The sequence below is a fragment of the Pinus tabuliformis genome, chromosome J, assembly GCF_031772625.1.
Source record: "Pinus tabuliformis cultivar Carrire ecotype Pingquan chromosome J, CPIR1, whole genome shotgun sequence".
NCBI classification, from domain to species: Eukaryota; Viridiplantae; Streptophyta; class Pinopsida; order Pinales; family Pinaceae; genus Pinus; species Pinus tabuliformis.
Window position 1 is genome coordinate 109,127,847 of NC_142295.1, and position 26,205 is coordinate 109,154,051.

The 26,205-nt window shown below is 36.9% G+C and overlaps 1 protein-coding gene across 1 annotated transcript in view; it reads left to right on the forward strand.

Moving 5' to 3' along the window:
• Positions 1-12,116, forward strand: part of LOC149225766 (chorismate synthase 2, chloroplastic-like) — a 117,274-nt gene extending 105,158 nt beyond the window's left edge. The window contains exons 7-13 of the mRNA XM_089377306.1: positions 856-936; positions 1,284-1,415; positions 1,575-1,677; positions 1,820-1,914; positions 2,009-2,074; positions 11,097-11,181; positions 11,424-12,116. Coding sequence (XP_089233432.1) covers positions 856-936; positions 1,284-1,415; positions 1,575-1,677; positions 1,820-1,914; positions 2,009-2,074; positions 11,097-11,181; positions 11,424-11,572 — 711 coding nt within the window. The 3' untranslated portion in view covers positions 11,573-12,116. The remainder of the gene's footprint in view (positions 1-855; positions 937-1,283; positions 1,416-1,574; positions 1,678-1,819; positions 1,915-2,008; positions 2,075-11,096; positions 11,182-11,423) is intronic.
• Positions 12,117-26,205: the final 14,089 nt, after the last annotated feature.

A 26,205-nucleotide genomic window follows, 5' to 3' on the forward strand; every position in this document is an offset into this window, starting at 1 on the left:
TGATTGTGTTCTTAGTCACTGCATTTGCTGTTATTTTTTGGGGGGGTGCTGCCGGGGGGGGGGGTTAAAATTGAAAGTCATTGAATTTAATGGCAAATTAAATCAGCCAAGCAGGTTTTTATATAAAATTTGTGAAAAAATTATTAAGATTCATTTTTATTTGTTTAAAAAAATAATATAATAATATAATAATATAATAATATATATATATATATATATATATATGTGTGTGTGTGTGTGTGTGTGCGTGTGCATTTATGTATGTATCTATGAGCATGTTTTTGAACAATATATGATGGTTAACATGTTTTAGTCTTGAGACATTTTTGGATCAAAGTTGAAGTTATAAAAAATATTTGTGTCTTTTGTTTGAATATATGGAGTCTATCGAAATCTGCTTAATTCATTTTCCAAATATAATGGGAAATGCTATCGTGTGCTTGTGCATTTATGTATGTATCTATGAGCATGTTTTTGAACAATATATGATGGTTAACGTGTTTTAGTCTTGAGACATTTTTGGATCAAAGTTGAAGTTATAAAAAATATTTGTGTCTTTTGTTTGAATATATGGAGTTTATCAAAATCTGCTTAATTCATTTTCTAAATGTAATGGGAAATGCTATCACATTTTTTTGCATTGTCACATCACAAACACAAGCCACGTGACTTTGGTTGTGTAACTTATGTTAAATATGAATACAAATCTATTGAGATGAATACAAATGTATATGTATTTGAGTATATTAGCACTCAGGATAATGGATGAGGGCTGTCTTGGATATGGGATTCCCTCGGTAGTAAAATGCTATAAGTTGTTTTTGATGTTTACTTGTCTTCTGTCTGCATTTACAGGTTCTAGCATATGTATCGCAGGTTCATAAAGAGGTTCTCCCAGATGGGGTTGTTGATCATGACACATTGACTCTGGCTAAGGTACAATATAAAATTAACTCACCTGGTTAATTACATGTTAGGATCTGAAAATGAAATTTCTAGGGGAGGATTTTGTCTAAACCTGTTAATTTTAATTTGTGTCAATGGATTTGATGAATTCTGATGTCTTTCACTAAATGATATGTCCTAGAATATTTGTTATTATTGATCTTACTAGATTTGATTATATTGAGGAGAAGCTTTTAGCTTAATCTTGGATGTGATTATGCTGTTAAGTTAAAATTATCTTTGAATTTCAACACCAGAATAACTGTGGGATTATATTAATTTAAACCCCATTTTTGTTGTAAATTCTAACCTTTATTGCACTTCGAAACCTTTTGCAGATAGAAAGCAATATTGTTAGGTGCCCAGATCCTGTATATGCTGAGAAGATGATAGCTGCTATAGACGATGTTCGAACAAAAGGTGATTCAGTTGGTGGGGTTGTTACCTGCATTGTAAGGAATGTACCAAGGGTATGTAACCACAATCATTATTGTCAGGAACTATGTTTTTCCTGAATTACTTAAATCATTCTTGTTTTGACTCATTTGAAAATCGATAAATATTGAGGTAACTCTTTGTAAAGTTATTCTTGGTAGTTCTGTTGCTAATAAGAATTTTGCATTCTTCAGGGACTTGGTTCACCAGTATTTGACAAGCTCGAAGCAGAGTTGGCAAAGGCTCTAATGTCCTTGCCTGCAACCAAAGGATTTGAAATTGGCAGTGGGTTTGCAGGTAGTTTTGTAGAAATCAATTTTTACATAATTCCCATATTGTCTACTCTTCTATATTGAGATGAGGATTTGAGAATCATGATGCCTACCAGCGGCAAGCTTCCAAAATCTGTGACTTAGTTGTGATGACCCATTTTCTCCAGGAACTCTAATTACTGGCAGTGAGCACAATGATGAGTTTTACATGGATGAGGGGGGAGATATTAGGACCAGAACTAATAGATCAGGTGGTATACAGGTATTGCCACAGTACATTAAGGGCACACGTGTTCTTCAGTTTTTCATGTGTCGAGTTTTATAAGAAATTTATAAATATTGATTGTTTTTAACAGGGTGGGATATCTAATGGCGAGATGATAAAACTGAGACTTGCTTTTAAACCAACGTCAACCATTACGGTATGTTGTTGATATCAAAATGTAATAGATGGAAACAATTTGTAACTCTGTAACTGATCAATAAGCTACATATTGGCCATACACAGATTTATGAACTCTTTTTCATTATTTATGAGCGAAGCATTAAATTCCTAACAATTATATTGAATTCATGTTTTTATCCTTTTTTTCCATACCTGCAATAATAGATACAATTCCTTGTTTTGCAAAGCTTTTCACATAAAGACAAACCAGTGGCTCTGAGCATGACTGCCTGTCATTTAAATGTGGCCCCTTTATTTCTGGAGTTTCACTTTGAAGCTAATATATGTTTATATGTTCTTACTTGTTAGTATGTTTAAGAAAAGGTATTTCCTCTCATTCCTGTTTGCATGCCACCAGTTTTAATCATTAGTTTAGTTTCTCACTGTTTCAAAGACCAGACGTAGATTCTCTGACCAAAAGATGCTGATTGAGGATGATGTGCTTTTTACATTAATGAATTCTGTAAACAATTTTCCATGGGATGTTTTGAGGTGAATGTTCCCCTTTGGAATATAGTTTCTAGTTCTGTTGAACTTCCACTGCTACAGGGACTGGAGTTTTCATTTGTGACCATATGACTTGTCTGCTTTCTCCTTTCCTATCATAATTTGGATTCTTGTTTTACTATATGAGAACTTAAACTTTGAGTACTCAAATGCTATGATTTTTCTGCGTTTGGGCCAGTCTTAGCCAAATATGTCTAGATAGACAATTACTAAATGCTTTCTAGACTCTAGAGCATTCTCCCCCAAGGGTCCATTGACTAGTATGGAGACATAATTCCCCTCAAAATTCTCTCAAATCTCTTCCTACTTCTATTCACTGTGAATGCTATTATTGTTCAGTGTGGAAGTTTGATCACATTACTGTTTAGTAAAGCAATAGCTGAATGTGGACAATGTTCTCAGCCTGTCCTTTCTTTGGTTCTTGTTGCCTCAAACTCTAGCAGGCCTTGTGAGAGGCCTCACAAGACAAGAGCCAGACTAAAACGCAACAATGAGGTGGATGCCACTGTCACCTCAGCTCCCAACCTCCTGCTTTTTAGTGGAATTTCACCACACCTAAGGCTTCCTAGTATAGATCACCTAAATGTATTCTAGGTTGATAGGATCAAGGTGATATTCTGGAAGGCTAGATCAAGGTACACCTCGCTAGGTACGAGGCACAATTCTTTGTAATAAAGAACAACATACCTATGAAGAAGCCTATAAAATAGGGCTTATAGCCTAGGGTTTCAATATGTGGCTCAACAATGGCACATCTAGGCATACAATCAAAAGGGAAAAGGTTTGTTTCCAAGCCATGGTAAACAAATGGAGTGACAAAACTTCAAATGACCCTTAGTTGAAGCTTTTATATAGGTTTAGGGTTTTGCAAGACCTAGAATTGTCAAGGGTTGATGACATCAGCCATAGGGAGACACTTTTTACCATGCAGATTGCTAGATTTTGACATTATAAGGTCAAGCAAGGTAAGAGTTCCAAATTAGCTCAAACACTCGAGCCCTAGTTGAATTCAACATGAACCCTAACCCTGACGACTTTTCTTGAAGGGCCGAAATTGCAGGGGGAGAAAAAGACAAGATTTTGAAGTTTTTGATCATCAAGATGGTTGCAAGTGCCTTTTCTCTACTTGGGTGATGGAGTCTTAGGAACTTCAACCATGGAAATATCAAACCCTTGAAAGAAGTAAGGGGAAAAACCCTAGGTTTTCGTTTTCTAACCCTAGCTATCATTTTATGAGGGGATAAATTCACTAGAAAAATGCTCTTGAGGAGGTTTTCTAAGGAGTTCAAGGATACAGGATTAAAGCATGTAATACTTACCAAGCATTTTATGTAAACATATGCATTTAGACAAGGAAAATAAAAATCCTAGCAATATTCCATTACCTACAATAAATATAAAATATATTCAATATAAAGCACTCATAATATATCCAAGAACATGCTTTCTTTCAATCCCAAAATGATGTCTTCACAACAATAATTAGTCTCCAATAGCCAAAATCCCCATAAGATCACATCTCCACATGTAGCGAAGTACAGAGAGCAAGGCCGAATCTCCTTAAGAGAGGTCGAATTCCACACAAGTGATGATGAATAAATGAAAGAGGCGATCCTCTACTTATATGGGGTCTACCACAACTAATTTATGACTGAAATCCCCTACACAAGTTTTATTTTTCAGTGAACATAAAGTAAAATTGGGTTACAAGCCAATCCATTAGATTAACAACAAAATATACAAAATTAATCACGCGTGTGATTCGTAAGCCTAAAATGGTGATGACATCATGCCCTTTTAGGGCTCCAAATGCTCCATCAAGGCAAAGGAAAAGGCTGAAAATGTCTCCAGGAGTCCCGACGATCCTCAATTTGAGGAAGAATACTCAAACCAAACCTCGAAGCAGCTCCATGTGTCCAAAATCTAGCTCTAGTGCCACACGTCATCTTCATGGGTGCCAAGTAGACAACATGGTGCCTTCTCTCTCCAGCATTGGAGCTCCATTAGACAAGGAAAATAGAAATCCTAGCAATATTCCATTACCTGCAATAACCATAAAATATATTCAATATAAAGCACTCATAATATATCCAAGAACATGCTTTCTTTCAATCCCAAAATGATGTCTTCACAACAATAATTAGGTTCCAATAGCCAAAATCCCCATAAGATCACATCTCCACATGTAGCGAAGTACAGAGAGCAAGGCTGAATCTCTTTAAGAGAGGTCGAATTCCACACAAGTGATGATGAATAAATGAAAGAGGCGATCCTCTACTTATATGGGGTCTACAACATCAAATTTATGACTGAAATCCCCTACACAAGTTTTATTTTTCAGTGAACATAAAGTAAAATTGGGTTACAAGACAATCCATTAGCTTAACAACAAACTATACGAAAATAATCACACGTGTGATTCGTAAGCCTAAAATGGTGATGACATCATGCCCTTTTAGGGCTCCAAATGCTCCATCAAGGTAAGGGAAAAGGCTGAAAATGTCTCTAGGAGTCCTAATGATCCCCAATTTGAGGAAGAATACTCAAACCAAACCTCGAAGCAGCTCCATGTGTCCAAAATCTAGCTCTAGTGCCACACGTCATCTTCATGGGTGCCAAGTAGACAACATGGTTCCTTCTCTCTCCAGCATTGGAGCTCCATTAGGTGAAAACTTCCTTCCACAATCATCCAGGGGACAACTATCCTCATTTGGGCCCTAGATCATGGTATGCCCATCAAATAGTGTTAAGGCCTGCTTGGGGGCATGTTGGGTCTACTGGTACATCGTCAAGAATCCTCCATGCTAAGTAAGAGACGCTCAACGTTCTAGCTTTTGGGGTGCTTTGGGATATGCATCAACTACTCAAGTCATCAAAATGCCCAATGCTCTGCCATAAGTGGGCAACTCTACATTTGTGAAGTCATCATGCTCTTTAAAAATGTAATGTATGGCTTGGGCATCATGTGGAGTAGGGTGCCCTCAAGGCCTTTGCTGTCGTGGACCACTTGGAAAAACCAACTCAAAGTCAAGTGAAAGCAATCATTCATTAGAGACTAGGGTCATAAATGCATCTAAGTGGACCATACTTAAGTGTTAAGGGCATATTGATACTTCAAATTGGGTTACGTTCAAATATCTAACTAGACCAAGTCCCATACAGGTGTTCCATACCTTTGTAGGGGTGGCTAAGTAGTCAACCCAATTAGGTGCTTCCGGCCCGCAAGGGGAGGTGGCGTTTGCAAGGTCATCCCTTTAATCTATAGGTGTTAGTGAAAGTAGGTGTCCATGGAGGGGAAAGACTTCATGGCCAGTGTCATGGTCAGGGGACCAACCATTGAGAGTCCACATCCAGAGTGTATAGATGTAATGAAGGGAGCAATCGTGGAGGCATGAGTCGCCCCTCTCGGCTCGCTTTTTCCAACCCTCCATTGCGTCTTTTAGTTCTTTTTGATAATGCTTTTAATTTGGTGCATAGCTCAAGGATCAAAGTTTGCTCTTTATGATGTAGCATTTGTTTTACCCCTTAAGATGAGACAACTTCTCACTCATTAGGGGTGGGACGTGCAAGTGCTCATTTTGATGAGATGGAGCATCAAGTGCTGAGGAACTAGGTGATGGCTAATGAGAATGGTAGAGCTCATGCTAGGCTTTTGCCCAACGTGCTAACTTATGTCTCAACCATCTTTTGCATTTTAACTTTTCTTTTTCTTTCATTGTGGCCATCTTATGCTTTTTCATTCATTTAACTGCATCAACCTCTAGGGCAATTTTTCCCACCCCCCTACTCAAGGATGCGGATAAGAGAGTGCCAAATGCCAATGAACTAGTGATAGTTAACCCGAAGAATGGAGATGATATCAAAGGATAATAATGTGACATGGAAAATTTTAAGTATGGTAAAGGAGAATGGACACACTATTTCAATCCAAGTCTTCCAAGTAGTGCCCCTCCTATAACCCTAAGGCCTTAGGGGTGGTCCCACTAGACTAGGGCTAAAGATTAAACCACCTGGGAAGATGAGAGAACAAGCTTATAGTGAAGATCGGTCAATCATCCAGACCACCCCTTTATTCATACTAAATGCCCAAAACATTAAGTAAAAGCATTTGATTGCAAAATGATGAAAATACCTGTTGAGTGGTAGACCACCTTCATCCAAGATGAATGCAGGATGATGAAAGGTGTATGACTGATGTAAATGGTGGAGCAACTAGCATATCATCATCAATAACCAAATGTGTATGGCTGACTATCCAAGATAGGAGAAAAAGTTTACTCCTTTGTTGTTACCCATTTTGGTTGGTAACAGTTCCAATAACATAAACCAAAGTTTGAATCTCTCAAGTATATATTTCTGTTTCCTATTGGAATCTATTTAAGAATGTCCAGTGATGCGGGGGAGCCCCCCCCCCCCCCCCCCCCCTTCGAACCCGCTCCCGAAGCGCGCTCCGGGCGGGAGCGGCTCGGGAGCGCGCTCCCGTAAAAAAATTTGCGCTCCCTGGTCTGTGAGGGAGCGCTTCAGGGAGCGATCGCTCCCGCGCTCCCGGAGCGCTTTTTAATGCCCGGGAGCGATCGGGGAGCGATCGCTCCCGGGCATTAAAAAACGCTCCGGGAGCGAATTTTAAAATTCCGGGAGCGGTTCGGCGGAAAAAAATTCCGCGGACCCGAAAAAAAACAAAAAAATTAACTAATTTTTTTGGGTTTATAAGCCCAATGGGCCAAAACAAAATCATTTCAATGAGATTGAGCTTGAGTTTGAGAGCAAAGGAGCAAGGAGCAAGAGCTGAGGAGCAAGGAGCCAGAGCTGAGGAGCGAGGAGCAAGTGCCAAGGAGCGAGGAGCAAGCTTGCAGAGGTAAGTAACTTAATCATTTAGTTAGTTTAGTTGGTTAGGTAGTTAGTTTGTTTAGTTTAATTTACCTGTTTGAGTTTAAAGATCATTAATTTAAATTAAATTAATAAATTAAATGAATTAATCCCAATAAACTAAATTAATTTGCAGATTCAAGACTCAAACCCTACAAACATCAAACACGATGGACCTGGGGATTTTTATTGGCATTTTCCTCTTCCTGGTCCCTTTTTTGGTTATTATGGTGGTGGAGAGTAGGAAACGGAGGGGGCCTGAAACTGAAGAGGTGGATGAAGAAGCCGGAGGAAGTCAAATAGGTGAAAACCCCAGTGAGGAGGATGTGGAGGGTGAACATGAGGGTCAAAAAACTAAACAAGACCAAACTCCATTGTGGAAATATGTTCACAGGCCTGAAACAGGGAGAGGGGGTGGAACCACTAAATTTCATTGCCCCCATTGCAACAATGATTTCACAGGCTCATACACCCGTTTGAGAAGACACCTTTGCGGGAAAAGGGCATGGGATGGAGAGAAACAAATAGGAATCAAAACTTGCGACGCGGTGTCAACAGCAGATAGAGCCAAATACATAAAGGAAGAGGAGGACGCCCAATACAAAGCAAAAAGATCAAGGGGTTTCTTTGAAAGCTCACAAAGAACTCCTTCAGCATCCTCCCAAGGCGGTGGATATGGACATGGAGGCTCAGGATCATCATCTTTACGCCGTAGAACCATATCAGATTTCCTTGATGAGGGGTGTAGGAATGATGTGGATTCAAAAATTTACAGGTTCCTCTATGCAAATGGGATACCATTCAATGTTCTACGCTCACCTTATTGGCACGAAATGGTTTCTGCCATAAATGATGCCCCTAAAGGATACAAGAGCCCTGGGTATGACAAGGCAAGAACAGTTGGCCTTGATCATGAAAAAGCAAAAATATCACATTCTTTGAATAAAATGACAAGTTCTTGGACTGACAATGGGGTGTCCATTGTATCTGATGGATGGACAAATGTAAAAGGCAAGCCATTGATAAGTGTTCTTGCTGTGTCCCGAAGTGGTCCCATTTTTCTAGCTGCACATGATTACTCAGACAAGTTCAAGACCGCTATCAACATTGCAGAAGCATTGCTTGAAACAATTGAGCGTATTGGCCCATACAATGTCATCCAAGTCATCACTGATAATGCTCCTAATTATAAGGCAGCGGGAGCAATTATTGAGGATAGATACCCGAACATATTTTGGTCTGGATGTTTGGTTCACACATTGAACCTTCTGTTGCATGATATTGTCAAAAACAAAAATGAACAATACCAATGGATTGGTGATTTGTACAAGAGAGGAAAAAAAATGATAAAATTTATTACAAATCATAGCAATACCCATGGCCTTTTCCGCAGTCACTCGAGATTGGAGTTGCTGAAGATTGCGAGGACTAGATTTGGTAGCTATTACCTCACCTTCAGGCGCCTTTTGAAGGTAAGAGAGGGTTTAGCTAGCATGGTATCAAGTCCAAATTGGCAGGTGTTAAAGGAAAGGGCTACAAATGTAGCTGACATTGCAGGTTTTGAAACGGTGGAGGAGGCCGCTCTTGATGGGCAGTTTTGGACAGCTGTGAGACAGGTATTGCATTTCACCAAGCCAATTTATAACATGATTCGGTTTGCAGATACAGACAAACCAGTGATTGGCGAGGTGTATGAGCAAATGGATACCATGTTGGGGGAAATAAAAGACATTGTTAATAACAGAGATCCCGACTTGTACAATCTGATTCACGATTGTGTGTGTGAACGGTGGAAAAGGCTTAACCTTCCACTACATTGCTTGGCGTATATCCTTACGCCAAAATACTACTCAGATTCTTGGTTGGGCAAACCTGCAGCAGGGGGTGGTGTTAGGACCAAACCCCATTTAGATCGAGAGGTAACTAAAGGATATCTGGATGCATTAGAAAAGTTGGTGCCTGACAGGGAGGAATGTGCAGCTGTGCGCCTTGAAATAGGCAGATACTTCACTGGCAGTGGTTTGTATGGTAACTTCCATGCAATGGACGACAAAGATAAATTTGATTCTCTCACATGGTGGGAAACATATGGCGGCGACGGACTTTTGCGAAAATTGGCATTGAAAGTTCTTGCACAGGTTGTAAATTCTTCTTCTGCAGAGAGGTGTTGGAGCACCTACAGTTATATACATAATGTGAAAAGAAACAGGCTCAACGAAAACCGAGCAGAAAGCTTGGTTTATGTGCACTACAATTTGAGGTTGTTGAGCCATTACTGTGATCGGGCTAATGAAGATCCCACATATAAAATTTGGGACAATCACCCTGAGGACGACAATTTGGAGGATGGCATTGTACATATGGAAGAACTAGAAGATGAGCTTGTACGGGATGAAGCTGAAGCAGCTGCAGCAGCCATGCCACCTCCACCTCCACCATCCAGTAGCAGTTCTCGGGGCCCGAGTCTTGTTCCATTGCTGTCGCCACCTCCATCGACACCCTCGCGTGGAGGCTCTAGTTCTGGTCGTCGGTCTGGGCGGGAGACTCCTAGAAGACCGCCAAGACCTACTTATACTCCTGGAGACTCTCGTGGCAAGGGCCACTTGTAGATTTACAGTTTACTTGTCTTTTTTAGTTTCTATTAGACTTGTCACTTTAGTTTTCATAACTGTTCAGTGTTGAGTTTTGAGTCCTTGACTCTTGACTCTTGACTCTTTCATATCATTATGACATTATGATATTTTTTGTAAACATTATATCACTGTGACAATGAAAATTTGAAGTTTGAAGTTGGGCCTTGGCAATTATAACTCATTGGTAATGATTGTGAATTATGAATATGATGCTTTGTGAAAGACTAAAGTTGTTTCATTTCATCTCATTATTCACGTTTCATTTTATAAATTTTTAACATTTCATATCATGTTAACAGTTAGAAGTTAGGACTTAGAAATATCTTCGATATTACTTCTTGTAATGGTTAAACTTGGCTTACAAGTACAACTTGTTACTTTGGTGATCAATGATGATAAATGTTATTGAATTGAATGTTATTTTAATTTATTATTTTACTAAGGTTGATGACGATTATAATTTCTAGATGATTGATGTGATATGGTTCAATGATCAATTTATGTTTTTTTATGTTTTTTATGTCTATTTCATCATTCTACATGTTTTTGTTGACATATATGTATCAAAAATTAAAAAATATAAAAAATATATATATTTTTAAAAAATCGCTCCGGGATTCGCTCCCAAACCGGGAGCTTCTGAAAATGGTCGCTCCCGCTCCCGCTTCCGCTCCCGCTCCCCGCTCCCGCTCCCCGCTCCCGCTCCCCGCTCCCGCTCCCGCTCCCAAGTAACACTGAGAATGTCTGTATTCAAGGCATTTCAAGCAACTATCTAAAACACATTACAAGAGTCTGGTATGAAATGAAGATTTTATGTTTGCTGGATCCGTAGGCCTCTCTCTTCCAACACATCCTATCTGGGCACAGAATCTTAATGGTTTTGTTTTGTTTTGATACAAGTTTTTGATTGGATGCTTCAGGAAGTAAAATTGGGAATTTGTTTACATCCTCACAAATTCATTTATTAACATTTTGTTTTCTGTACATTCTCAGAGGAAGCAAATGACTGTCACCAGAAACAGAGAGGAGACTGAACTCCAAGCACGTGGTCGACATGATCCATGCGTAGTCCCTAGAGGTGTGCCTTCTTTTTACTAAATCTAAGGCAATGCTTGCTTGAATAAAGTAGCATGCAAGTCTTTTTCAAATTGAAAATTACTTCGAAACATCATGTAAGGCTGGTTTCAAACGATTTAACAATCAGCACAGCAGTAGCTTGAAAAATACCTTTAACTGACCTAGAGCATCTTATTTCAATAGAAAAAAAAATTGTTGCTTTTGATATGCATTTTTTGAGTTGGTTATTTTTTGGAACTGCAGCTGTACCTATGGTTGAAGCTATGGTGGCTTTGGTGTTAGTTGATCACTTGATGCAACAGTATGCCCAATGTGAGTTGTTTCCCATGGGTTCACTTCAAGATTCATTGGATCAGCAGAATGCAAAAGCAGTTGAAATGCTCAGCAAGTAGTGAGGTTGATAAAGCTGGAAGTCGCAGTTTTGTTTGGAGGTTGATTTTTATGGTATTTTCCAAATAACAGAGATAGCATGAAGGTTGTTTGTATGAAGCAAATTATATGTATCAGTCAGGTTAGGGTGTTGTATCCAGACAAGACCTCATGCCACAAACGAGACATATCAGCTTCTTTTGATTTGTAGTAATCCAGGCATGGAACTTATGCTAAGGAAATCTGATTTCTTTTGTTGGATTTAAGAGCACTGGTATTATAATTGAATATGGCTACTTAATGAAACTGTGCTATGACTCGAGCAGCAAGGCACAAATTTGTATATCAGAAGATTTTAAATAGAGGAGGTCACGGGTAATACACTTTTCCAAAGTCTGCTGATGCAATACGAAAATAAAATATAATTGAGGCAGATTTTCTGTAATAATATCACAAGGATTGGAAATTGATGGTTATGTCTTGAACTGCCAAGTTCTTGAATGTAATGCATATTTTTATGTTGTTACGTGATTTAAAAATTCTCAATGCAGTGAATACTTTTTTTTTGAGGACTCTCAGATTTTTGAGTTTTACATGTTCATTATTCACCCCGCTACAGGGGAGGGTAGCACAAGATTCGAACCCAAGATCTCCGGTTCGGTGAGACTTCATTCCACAGCCATCGCCACTTGAGCTACCCCAGGCGGACAATGCAGTGAATACTTGACTAAGCTATTGAAACCTGTTTAATTAGCTTTCAATAATATTACAAGATAATTATAGTTTGCCACATCGCTGAGATAGATATTCGCAGAGTAAGGAGATTTTTTTGAGATTATTACTTTGATTTGTTGGATCAAAACAAAACATTAAGCTGTTGTTTTTTCTTGTTTATCTCATAACCTGAATTGTAATTGGAAGCAATGCCTCAGTGAACAGTGAACAGGGCTTGAGTTTCCAGTAGGCTCGTGTCCTAATTACACCATTGAAATGGCTTGAGTCTTGTTTATTGTTTGTTATATCTGTAGCAAATGGTTTCTTGTTTGAACTCAGGTGTATATTTTTCCAATCATTTGCTTGCATAGGGGCCTGTCCAGAAATTACAAAATCTTAAATCTTGTGATATGTCTCTCTTCATTTCTCATTCTGAACAAGGCACAGATCAGTTTTATGGAGTGGTAACGGCACTGATTCGAATTATGTCGTTGCAATTACCATCGAAGTTGACCTGAGAAGGAATTGCCCACCATAGTTTCCTATAACACAATCAATGGAGATAAGGGCATCCATAGGGATACCTTTCTTATTATTGATTTCATTCATATCCAAAGTTTATCTAGATGCTTAGGAGATTCGAGGCATGTTGCAGCTTTTATGGGTTTAAGCTGTGGCATGTTAGTTCATATGTCAAGGGTATGGACTTACGGCAGAACACATCGGAAGGATGATCTGCAAGCGATATGATGGTATGTTTACCCCGTTAGGCTGAGTTTGTAGATTTAGATAAATAATTTGTTAATGACTTTTCGAGTTTTATGGATTGGGAAACTTGAGTTCTATGTTAAATATTAGTTCTGATTATAAATATATTTAATAACTGAAGAGGGCCGCAGCTTATAATTTGTGAAGTAAAAGCTATGGTTTCACAACGGTGCGATAATTACATGTATTGTTGACAATAACTGATCTGTCGGGGCTTGCTTGGCCGAGGATTTTGCACAGGTATATAAATTGAGAGCTCTAATGGACAAGAAGCCATTATTTTGGTGCGTGTTATGGTGTTTCATTTGTGGCATGATAAGTTTTTCATGTGTTATGTTTGACTGGGGCCTGATAGGCAAAGGGTTTCACAGACTATTTCATAAAAATTTAAGAGCTGTAGTAAACAATCACTGGCTACTTGTGTGCGTGTTCTGGTGTGGGATGATATGTATTATGTACATATTTGATGTAGGTATTTTGCTACGTTGTGAAAATTATTTATAATTTTAATAATAGGGATAAATACGAAGAAATATAGATATTTTAGGTTTCTAATTAAACACAAATACAGTATTGAATTGAATTTAACTGAGAAGACTTTTTTCGCATCTTTTTCATTTGATTTATTTGTCAAAATGCTAAAGTTTATCTTTGGTAAAATCAAAACTATTTTAGGTTTCTAATTAAACACAAATACAGTATTGAATTGAATATAATTGAGAAGACTTTTTTCGCATCTTTTTCATTTGATTTATTTGTTGAAATGCTAAAGTTAATCTTTGGTAAAATCAAAACTTATTGTCAACAGACATTATATGGTTAGTATTGCACTATTAATTTTCGCAGCGTGGTTCATCCTTTTAGGTTGTGATTATGGTCCAAGTGATGTTTATAATTGCAAATCACTATTTGTAATGACAGACATATGTGTGGGGAATTTGTTTCAAATTAATATTTATTTTATTTTACTTATAGGTTTATAGGCTATTAAACATATAATTGAGAATTATAATGTAAAAATTGAATAAATATAATACAAAGTGCATAATAATGTAGTAAATGAGAATGCTAATGCCCAACATAAGATAATGATAGTAAATATTGATAATATGTTAAAGATGACATCATCATTACTACAAAAATGGGAATGATAGAAATCATTCACCGGGCACAAATCTTAATGGTGACAATATAATTAAATGTGATTTTAGAGTAAATAAAAACAAATTTGACCTTGAATTTGGATTGCCTTGTGATTGACAAAGTTGGAGTTGTTTATACAGATCTTATATTAGCTTTAGTTAATGAAACCAATAATAGCCTTGAGGACTTCATAGGATTTCGATCCTAAATTGAATTATAAGGCAACATACTTGGTGTGATTTGGATATTGAAATCATATAAATATTGGTGAAACAACTTCATTTGTATTATCCATTAACAATTATGAAATTCATTGCTTATCATAGATGTACTATGTATATATAATAAGTTTGAGCTTTTAATTGAGTCTTTGACTTTTGCGGAGTTAGTCTTTACATTTATAACACACTTATGCATTTGTCTCGTTTCCACATTTTCTTTACATGTGAAGAGTGGATTGAAGTATGATTGGCAAATTGGGGTCAATGTCTTGTGAGATATTTTTAAGATTAAATTGCAAGGTGTCTAATCATGTCTTATGTAAGTAGAAGCGGTGACAAGAGAAAGATCATGCTATCATTATTAGTAATATTTTATTAATGTCAAGCCTCCTCAAAAATGTAGTTTCTATTTTATTAATTTTGTCCTCTTTGATTTAAATACCATATGTTTATCTTGTTGTTGATTGTTACAAATAAAGTATTTTTCTTTAAATATCTAGTTTAGTACTAAAGTTGTGCAAGTACATCTCTCTATTTCTTGACAACAATGACATAAAAAATGACAAATGCAACATTTATAAATGATTATTTAATGCTTGCATGTTTCTATATAATGTGGAATTAATTGTGAGTAAAATCTTCCACACTTGCATGAATGGTGCAGTAGAATACAAAATGTATTATCAATGTTTAATGATTCAAAATATCTATTTTGAGACAAAATGAATGCTGAGTGTTAGTAAAAATCAAGAAGGATATCTAGAAAGCACAAAAAACATAATAATTGAGAAGCTCATTGAGTATTTTTGTTTTTGTTTTTGTTTTGTTAAATATTTTCATAAAGTTGAACCAATTTAATTATCCTTATACCAAACACCCCCCACCCCAACCTTTTTGAGATGAAGACAACACTTATTTAACAAAATGATAATTCCACCAAACTGCACACCCACCACTATCAATGTCGTATGATAGGCTTGCTATTATGTTGTTTCCTTATGAGCATACTTGGTCAAAATTTTACTAGATCACGTGGATCTCATTTGTACCTGTCAAAGTTTCACTCCATATCCAATTTAATAATGCCTATGGAATTTACAAATTCCCCTCTTGGTTTTTTAAGGTTGAGAAGAGAAATTGATCAACAAGTGGTCATAGTTCTACTAAGTTGTACACCCATCACTGCCCATGCCATATGACATGATTGCAACATTGTGGTCTCCCTCGAGCATACTTGGTCAAAATTTTGCCAACCCATGTGGATCACATATGTAGTAGTCAAAGTTCCAATTGACACTATAGTTACCTTATGGTACACCTCTACACAAAATTTGTATGTTGGTTCCATTAAATTGATGTACCTTCCTTATGCATTTGATGATATCTATCTCTTCCCTTTTTAAAACACCTAATTATCTCATGGCTTTTGTGAAAAGGGCCATTGCTATTTTTTTTTGGCTGAAAAAGGTAGCTTAATTTCTATATTTTTGCGATGTTGGAGAGAGAATAAAGCTTTGGAACTTGGAAGAAATGAAAGTAATTCACATGAAAAAAATATTCAAACTTGTCTTGGTAAAAAGCAAGGTAGTACAAGAATGGGCTATGTTTAATGTGCCATTATATAGATTTATGCTTACATTTGTTTAAATTTGTTTACGACAATGAATAATAAATCTGATGTGTGGCATAGTGATAAATGATGTATTTTCATTTTGAAGTTTCATTTCATAAATTTTAAAGATTTGAACCTCAAGACATTATATTCTAATTTTGAAGTAGCGTTGAAGAATTTTGTTTCGAAACAATCATTGGCACAATTTAAAATCTTGTGCGTATTGATTCACAAAAGTTGCTCGGAAGCATTTATAGTGGAGATCACATAAAGAATTAATTATTTCTATAATTAATAGCCTACTTAAGTTGCATAAGGTGTTTGTAACAATGTTGAACATTAAAATGTAGTTAATATCTTCTTGCAAGATTATTTGAATTTGAAGTTTGAATAGATAATTGATCATGGAAAGGAAAATGTTTTAATAAATCATATGGATAAAGTATCAAAAGAAAAACTACCAAATGGGCAAGTCACTATTGAGGCAAACCTAGACGTTTATGGCAAAATGGTAAAAAGAAAAAGAAGACGTAACAAAATTAAATGTTGCACAAGAGGAACTTTGTGGAAGAAGAGGAAGACGATGAGGATGAAATGGAAGACTTCACACTTAGAGAACCATAAGAAGACAAGGATGAAATAAATCTAATGCCTTGGTATATACACTATGGGGCTTCAAAACACGTGTCTTATCATAAGCACTGATTTTGTGACCTTGAAAGGAATTTAATCACAAAAAGTGTCATTTTAGGAGACAAAATGATACAATGATAAAAGAAAAGGGATTGTTTCCATCAAGTTTGCACATGACATTGATATTGATAAGGTAAAAAAACATACTCTATGTTCCTAGCAAGAATAATCATTTGATTTTTGTGAGGAGAATGTCAAATGAGAGATGAAGGTTAATTTTGACAATTGCAGTTCATAAAAAAATCACAAGGAAAATATAGTAATCATATAGGAACATATGAACATGAGTTTGGCAAGCTTATTGTTGAGAATGTAATTTGAAAGGTATTGGCACCAACATGAATTTTTATGGGACAAGTTTTGAAGCAAGAGGTATGCCCACTTGAATCATCAATAATTGGAAATGAAGAACATAGTGCTAGAATGCCTTTGGTTGGTGAAATCACCAAGTTGTGTGTAGAATTTTCCACTAGGAAGCAAGTGGATAATTTGAAAACTCCAAGTCTAGAACTGAGAAGGCACTTGAGCTTGTAAACAATGAAATTGATGTGCATGTGAAGACTAACAATGTGCTTCATCATATTTATTAGTGAATTCACAAGTTCAATATGTAGATTTGCTTCCTGAAGGCTAAGTTAGAAATAGTTTAGAACTTAAAAACATTCAAGATAAAGTCTTCGAGGTCGAGTGACAAGAAGTTAAATATTTTGAGAGCAAACAATGGAGGGCAGTCCATTTCAAATGGCTTCAAGGAAATTTGCGTGCACGAAGAAATCAACGATAAACAACAATTCCTAGAAGTCCTCAACACAATCAAGTCTTAGAAATGAAAAACAAATTTGTCACGGAAAGATAAAAAAGTTCTCATAGGAAGACATTCCTTTTACACAGGTTCTAGACAAAGGTGGTCAATACAATAGTTCACTTGTCAAGCATGATTCCTGTTGTCTCTCAGGAAACCAATTTCTTGGCTGTGGAGAAATTGTGGCTAAGACATTAAAATTTGATTACGCATGTCACTCATTAGTATAAAGTGTCTTTATCTTGAGGAGTATGAAGAGCATTATTTTTGAAACCCTTGACATATAGGTGACATGAAAATTTCAAAATGCCATTTGATGCTGAATACAAATGTTGCGTGAAGAATACTTAGGAAGATTAGTGGAAATATGTTGTATTTAACAAAAACTATTATCTTTAACTTAGATGAAATACAAAGAAAGGAGATTTAAACACGGGAGCACTATTTAAAGGAAATTTAACTTTATTCACAGAAGTAAACAAAGACCAGCAGCTTCATTACCATATTCAAAAAGAGAAAGAGATAAAATGATACATAACGGAGAGATTGCAAAGCATGCTCAACACCGTATGGAAAACTCCTGATTCTTTCATTAATCATCAAATCATCAAGTACAAAATTGTGTAGTCTTCAGATTCCCAAGACTCAGACCCTTTTTCTTTGATTTTCCTCCTTTTATACATTATGGGACAGTTGATAACTACCAAGAAACTATCAAAATACTTAACTACTTTCTAAATGCCTTAAGTAAAGTCTTTTAAAATATTACATTGGAGGGTACAAGACACCTCGCTTTTCTTAGAAAATAAAATAACATAAAATGAAATCAAATCAAATTATGATTGATTGTTGCTAGTCACTGTTCGGATTGTTGGTTTGAGTAGATGGCCCTGCTGATGAATCTTTCGTTTGTTCTATCATCCACTCCTTGCATCTTCTCCACAATGGTACATTTGGCTTTGCTGCTTCTTCCAATTTGTTGAGTGCCATTCTGAACGCTGTGATCCTACTATAAATAGGTTTGTTTGTAAACAAAGTCTTTACCACCCACAGAAGTTTAAAATCCTTATTCAGATAATTTACAATTGTTGCTCCTTTCAGTACTGCTGTCTTCTCATCGGTGCTGTCAATCTTACATTTTGCTTCCACTAGCAAAGTCTTATATGATTCCCATGGCATCGAATTTCCTTGTAAATCCGAGCAAGAGGGGAGCCCATCTCTAACTCTTTTATCAAACAGGATGTTGAACCTGATCCACATTTAGGTTTTGGCTAATAAACTCAAGAGCAAAGAGTCGCATTGGAACAAATTTTGGTAGTCTATATGGTTTGACTGAGGCCCCATAAAGCCTAATTTTTGCATGCTCTTCAAATATAGACCAATCTCCACATCTTACATCTTTGCTCAATTGAAGGAATTCTTGAGCTTTGGGAAGAAATGTTGGTGGCAAGGTCCCATTCAAAATCTTGTAAGCCACTGGAAGAAATAAAGAGGTAAACTCAAACAGGCCGCCATCTTCTGGATCACCCCTCACTAGGTCTGTCCAGAACACCACTGACTATTTCTTTTTATTTATGTCTACAATGTTTAGCCCCAAATTAGAAAAATGCTCAGCTTCTGGTACAAGAACAAATAAGTGAAAACTAAAGGAAATTTAAATGAACCAGTAAGTGACAAAGTCATGAATTGAGTATTAATGACGTCCACCCAGAATGGTGGAATATCTAATATCACTTCTGGCTTCATCATCATAGTGAAAAACCCCAAAACTGCTTTATCAACTTGTCTGGAGTCTTCCCTTCTCAGAATTTTAGAAATCACTTGCAAAATTGGTCTTATATCTGCTGTAAAGATATCTAAAGAATTTTTTTTTTTCATCTAGGGAGAACTGTCCAGGTTTGGGAGATAAGAAGGATAAAGCATAAGAGGACTCCTGGGACGATAGGTTGTCATAATATGAGATTAAAGACTCTTTAGTAAAAGTGACATAAGTTCCAGAGACAGGGTAATTGAAAATTTGGTGAATTAATTGAGAAGTTACCTGGAAGACACTTTCTCCTAACTAATTCATCACAAAACATTGCTTAGGGTACATAGACGAGGCTAACCACTGAATGAATTCTGGAAACAAGTGGGTTTTTGGGACAAATGCTGCTAAGACACCTGACCTAACCATTGCCATAAATACAGGGGACTTCTTGTGATTCAAAATAATGTCTTGATATGGGGGAGATGCTTAATTGTGCAGAAGGTATCAGAAATATCATGTTCAACATCCATTAGCGGGGTATGGATAACAGAGGAGGAACTTACTTGTTTGGCCATGGTGTCTGAAAATGATAGTTGCTGACTTGGAATGTTGAACTGGAGGTGAGAGTTTATGTGTTGGCGCTGCTCGTAGCAAGAACAAGTGATTAATACAAGAAGGTTTATTCCCCTTTTTATTTATTTATAAATAAAAGAAAAATCGGGGGAAAGTAACAAATTAATGAAGTGACAGGGAGGAGGTGACGGGGTACGGTGAGTGAGTTGGACAGAAATGAATGGGGACAGAGGATGAAGTGGCGAATGTGAGGTGGAGCTGGACGATGAGGGGTGGCCCATTGCGGGGTAAGGGGGTGTACGAGATGCTGATCAAGGTCGAACCCCCACAGTGATCACGGGCCGTCGATATCCGTCAACCGTGCTGATGTCAGGGTCAACTATGGGGGTTGTGCCATGAATTATAATCCGCGTTAATTGTTCCCCCGTAGAGTGCTTAACCCATCTCTTTTACTTTGTGAAAATGCTTGGGCTTTAGTAGATGGGTCGGGCCCACCTTCTTAATGCCATTTAAATTAATATTTCAAATTTGTTTTTTCAAAACTTATACATGATATTTTTTTTTTTTTTTTGGATTTTGAATAATAAAAACTAAAAAGACAGAGTAAGCTACAACACCTGGCACCACCAGGGGATAGTGCTTTTGCCACAGAAGCACTAAGAATCGTAGATTAGTGCCTTCACCTCGGGCATGGAGTCATGTATTGCTTCACCAAATTCAATTCTATGAAAATATACAATGAATTCACTTCGGTATTTACAATGACAAGGTGTATGTGACTCAGAACTGGAAATAATGTTTGAGGTACTGCCCATTGACAAGCAGTTGTAAAGTTTCACCATCAAGGTTCTCCAAGTGAAATGTATTGTTTGCCCTTACCTTTGTAATCCTAAATGGCACATACCAGAGAGGGTCAAACTTCCCATGTTTTCCCTTGTTTTCTCTCATGGTATCCCACCTTAGCACTAGGTCTCCGACTTTAAAATCAATTTCTTTAGTTTTTATATCTAAAATACCTTTCATTTTTTATTGATACATAATAAAATTATCTCTCACCTTATCTCTGCTTTCATTCAACTCCATTACCTTATGCATCCTTCTCACTAAAGCACTGGGTTCTTCCTTTGTTTCCTGAATCATTGCAATCACAATTTTCACAAGTTGACTAGGAAATAAAGCCTGCATTCCATACACTAGCTCGAAAGGTGATTTGACTGTAGACCTTTTTGTAGTCACTCGGACGACCCAAATAACAAAATTCAATTTTGAATCCTAGTCCTTCTGATTCTCTACAATGGTCTTTTTTAGAATTTTCACCAATGTTTTATTGGTGGGTTCAACGAATCCATTCCCTTGAGGGTGATAAGCTATTGAATGAGATAGAATAACATTATATTTATGTCAAAAAGAAACAAACCTTATTGAACTGAACACTTGAGCATTATCAGTTATGATTTTAACAGGGCACCCAAATCTACTGAAAATGTTTTCTTCTAAAAACTTCATCACCACTTGGTCATTTGCCTTTCTAGTAGGTATAGCTTCTACCCACTTGGTGAAATAATTAGTTGCTGTAAGAATCCATTTATACTGTCCACTTTAAGGGGGATTAATTTCTCCAAAAAAGTCTAGCCCCCATTGTCTGAATGGTTCTTCTATGAAGACTGGAATCAATGGAGAAGGGGCCAACTTCTTCTTCTCAGCAAAAAACTGACACTTTTGACAACCTCTGACAAACCTATATATATCACTAAATAAGATAGGCCAATAAAAGCATGCTTGGAGAATTTTATGTGCAGTGACCTTCCAACTGTAATGGCCCCCACACAATCTTTCATGATAATCCTTAACATCTCTGTAGACTCATCTTCTGTCAAACATAACAAAAAAATTCTAGCAGGATCTTTCCAATATAGTCTATCCTCTACAATCACATATGGTTGTGCCTTGATTTTTAATGCTCTATATCTTGCTCTATCTAATGAATGAGGGCAAGAAAGAAAACATAGATAGTGAACTATGTGCTTATACCAATTTGAGCATAGAAATTTGTATCGGATCTTCGTACCTAGCTTTGAATTATCTTCATTTTCGTTACTCGTTTCTTCATTTACAGGTGTTAGTAAATTGATTCCTAAAGCCTAAAAATTTGACTCAGCCAACATCTTTGCCAACCCCTGTCCTTTCACTAGTTTGGTTGGTTTTATGTCTAGGTCATATTCTTGGATCTTAGCTATCCATTTTCCTCTTTTACCCTCCACATTAGTCTAGACTAGGACATCCTTCATTGCAGCATTTGGCACATAAGCAGTGATTTGTGACTGTAACACATAAGTCCTAAAATATTTTAGGGCCTTCACTAAGGCGTTTTCTTTTCAAAAATATTGTATTTGAGTTCAACATCCCTGAGTACCTTACTAAAGAAAGCAATTGGCTGCTCTTTACCTTCATCATTTTTCTGTAGCAAAACAACAACTATTGAACTAGGTGATGCAAATGAGAATATTTGAAAGGGCTTTTGATAATCTGGACTAATCAAAACTGGAGCTGCTTGTAGTGCTTCTTTGATTGTTGAAAACGACTCTTTAGCCTCTTTGGTCCAATGTACTTCATTTTCCTTTTTCAGCATATTAGTAATCCCTTTCACAATTTCAACATAGTTTGACATGAATCTCCTTAGAAAATTTATTTTCCCCAAAATATTTTGAATATCTTTCTTACTTCTAGGTAGAGGTATCTTTTGTACAACATGTACTCTTGTTGGATCTATTTTCACTCCCTCTCTTGAAACAATGTGTCTTAACAACTTGCCTTCTTCTAGAGCAAAAACATACTTCTTAGGATTCAAGGACAGGCCATATTTCCTGCACTTCTCAAAAGTCTTTTTCAAATGTTCCAAATGCTCCTGATCTAACTTGGAGAAGACAGTGATATCATCTAAGTATATCACCACAAACTTATCTCCCACAAATGCAATATCCATAGCTCTCTGGAACGTTGCACCTGCATTCATTAGCCCAAAGGGCATCCGAGCATACATGAAGGTTCCCCAAGGGGTTGTAAACACAGTCTTCTTTTGATCCTCCTTATCAACAACCACCTGATTATATCCGGAGAAACCATCAACCATTGACATTCTGAATGATCCAGTTACCTTTTGCAACACATGGTCCATTTTAGGTAATGGATAGTTATCCTTTAAGGAGGCTTTGTTCAAATTCCTAAAATCCACACATAACCTTATTTCACCATTTTTCTTCCTTACCGGTACTAAATTGGCCACCCAATCAGAGTATCAGAGTGGAACTATTATCTTGGCATCCAAAAGCTTCTTAACTTCTTTTTCAATTAATGGAAAAAGCAAAGGATTGATCTGCTTAAGTTTTTGCTTAAAGGGTTTAATCCCTTCTTTCAGGGGAATCTTGTGTTGAATTATGTTCACATCATATGTCTTGAGATCATCATATGACCAAGCAAAAACATCAATGTACTTCTTAAAAAGCTCAATATACCTTTCTTTATAATTAAATGGAACTCCCTTGAACAATTTGACTAGCTTGGGCTCCTTCTGGGTCCCAATGTTGCAATCTTGGACTTGTTCATCCTGAGAAACTTTTTCTGAACCAAATGCCACATCATTAGAACTAAAGAGACTTTGAAGAGGGATAAGTCCTGTTGGAAAAACATTATCCTTCAATTGAATGATCTTCTAATTAGCTATGGAATTTTTATAATCACTTACTTCTACATTTTTTGTTACTTCATTCCCATCTTGATCAATTTCAGTGCCTTGAAAGTCTTCAATCATTGTTAAGAACTCCTTGATTTGCTAGTCATCCTCGAAAACTTGCCAGTGCTTTATGTTATCTGGAACAGATAGTCTATACTTCATTTCGACCTCATACCTCAGTTTTGGATTTATAGGAGGTCTGAAAGTGCTGGCTGCAACAACCAATAAGTATGCTAACCTGTTCCCACCTCTTGGAACGAACTTTATATTGAAAGCCTCAAAAGTTTTTTCAACTAGATCCCAAACTTCATTTCTATATGCCTTGAGTCTAGGGAGTTTTGCTTGACAATGATTTTTGATCTGCTTTATAATCAATTATGAATCTCAAAAAATAGAGATGGACTGAACCCCCATTTGTTGAAGAGAAATGATTAAGGATTCATACTCTACCACGTTGTTAGTTGCTTCAAATTCTAATTTAAAACAAAATGGCATCATGTTACCTCTAGGGGAAATCAACAGGAAACCAGCACCTGTGCCCTCCTTAGAGTAAGTACCATCAAAGAAGCACTTCCATACACCTTCTATTTGCAGCTCTGTATTTACACATGCTAAAGTGAGCTGCCTCTTATTATCTTCAGCGAGTTCTACATTGTCATGCAACATAAAACAAGAGAAATCATCTTTTTCTTCACTATACACAGGTGAATTACTTGCTCCATTCCTTGTGATTGTCTTAACAAACCTTGTTTCTCTATACAACGTTCTCTCTTCCCCGCCAAAAACGGGTATAATAGCATAAGTAAAATCCAACTTTAGAACTCCTCCCAATTTAGCTCCCCATGACCTGGATAACAACATTCCAAACCTAGCCGAGATCTCTGCAACTACTACATCCATTACTAAGCTTCTAGTTGGGATATGTGCTAATGACACCACCATATCCTTGATGACACCAAGACACTTGACCTTATTTGAATCAAAGGAATATAGGTCTCTGTAGGGCTTAGTGACTTGTAAATTCAACTGTTTCATTACTGACAATGGCATGAGGTTATGTGAAGCTCCAGAGTCGAGCATGCAGTTATGTAAGATGAAGTCATGAATCAATAAAGAAATGTAGAAAGGGGGGGTTGAAGAATCTACCTCAACATGTGGGCCAAAAACAACTACATGTTTATCTTCTTGTAGATTCATAGTATCATTCACATTTACATTTTGAGACAAGTTGATAAACTCAACAATTTCCTTTTTGTAAACTGGTGTCTTGACCAACTCTGTGAGAGGTACTTGAATTTTTATTTTCTCCAATTCTTTAGTGAGACTAAATGCATGGAGCTGTCTTGTATTCCTTTTTGTTTCTTCTTCACTTCTCCTCATAATTGGAATTTCTTCAGGAATAGAAACAATTCTTTCTAAAGGAATTTCATCAGTTTTATCTTGAGAAGACTCACCTTGATGCATCTGAGTCTTGCTATTTACACTCTGCGGCTGCTTTCCTTTATTTAACTGTTTGCAGGCTGTGCCTCTAGTGGCGTCGCCCTTTGTAAGGGAGCAGAAACCTGCTGCTCACCTTCATTTTCCTGAACTCTAGATCTTTTTCTTGATCTCATGTCATACTTCTTGTGCAATTCTTCCTGCATAAAATCAATAAATTGGTTCCAATACTCTTCAATTTCGTTTTCATCAAAGGTGACATCTGTTTCAGCATATTCTTATTCAACACCTATTTCATCTTTTCCCCCTGCATACAATGTGGAAATATGATCATCATGATCTTTAGAATGTTCTTTTGATGCTTCACCAGGATTTGCCTCCAACTAGAGTGGTGCTTGGACTTGATCTTGGTCCTTTCTTTCCTTCTGTGTTGGGGATTAAATCCTCTGTTTTGTTGTACTTGCCTCTGAGAATTTTTATTCTCTAATTCCAATTTAATCAATTTGCTAGACAAATTTTTTATCACCTTGTTCATATCCTCCAATGTCTGGTTTTGAGATGATTCCTCTTTGGCCTTTCCCTTATCTTGTGCAGGCTGTGTCTCTGGTGCTTTGCCTGCAACCACCAGATTTTCTTCTATTTCTAGAGCATCAATTTGAATCTGGTCAAGGGTTGAGGATCTTCTCTCCCTTAACGTGAATCCAAATTCTGATTCAAATGCCCCTACAAAAGTCACTTTTGCACCAGTAGGAGGGGGCTTGATCTCCACTGGAAGACTATTGTAAAGTTTATTGAACCTCTAGATGAAATCAACAATGCTTTCATTAGATTTCCTTTTGATAGAATTAAACTCTGTAAGTGAATATCCATGATCTCATTTCTCTCCCCATCTCTGGGTGAACTAGCGCTCCATATCCTCCCATGTAGGGATAGAGTTATTAGCAAGCCCCTTAAACCACTTTCTCACTTCACTGTCTAAATATTGCACAAAAAGTCTTAAAACAACATCCAGGTGTTCAACATTGAGATTTTCTGCAAAGTTACAGAACACCACTATGTGTTTCTCTGTTGTTTGTTCGTCTTCCCCCGTGAAACGAGGAAGAATCTTTAAGTATTCTTGAGGCATCAAATTTAGTTGTTGAAGCAACTGAATAGGTGCATACCTATTTAGCAATAATGCAGGTGTTGCCATGTTTGCACCAGAACTCACTGA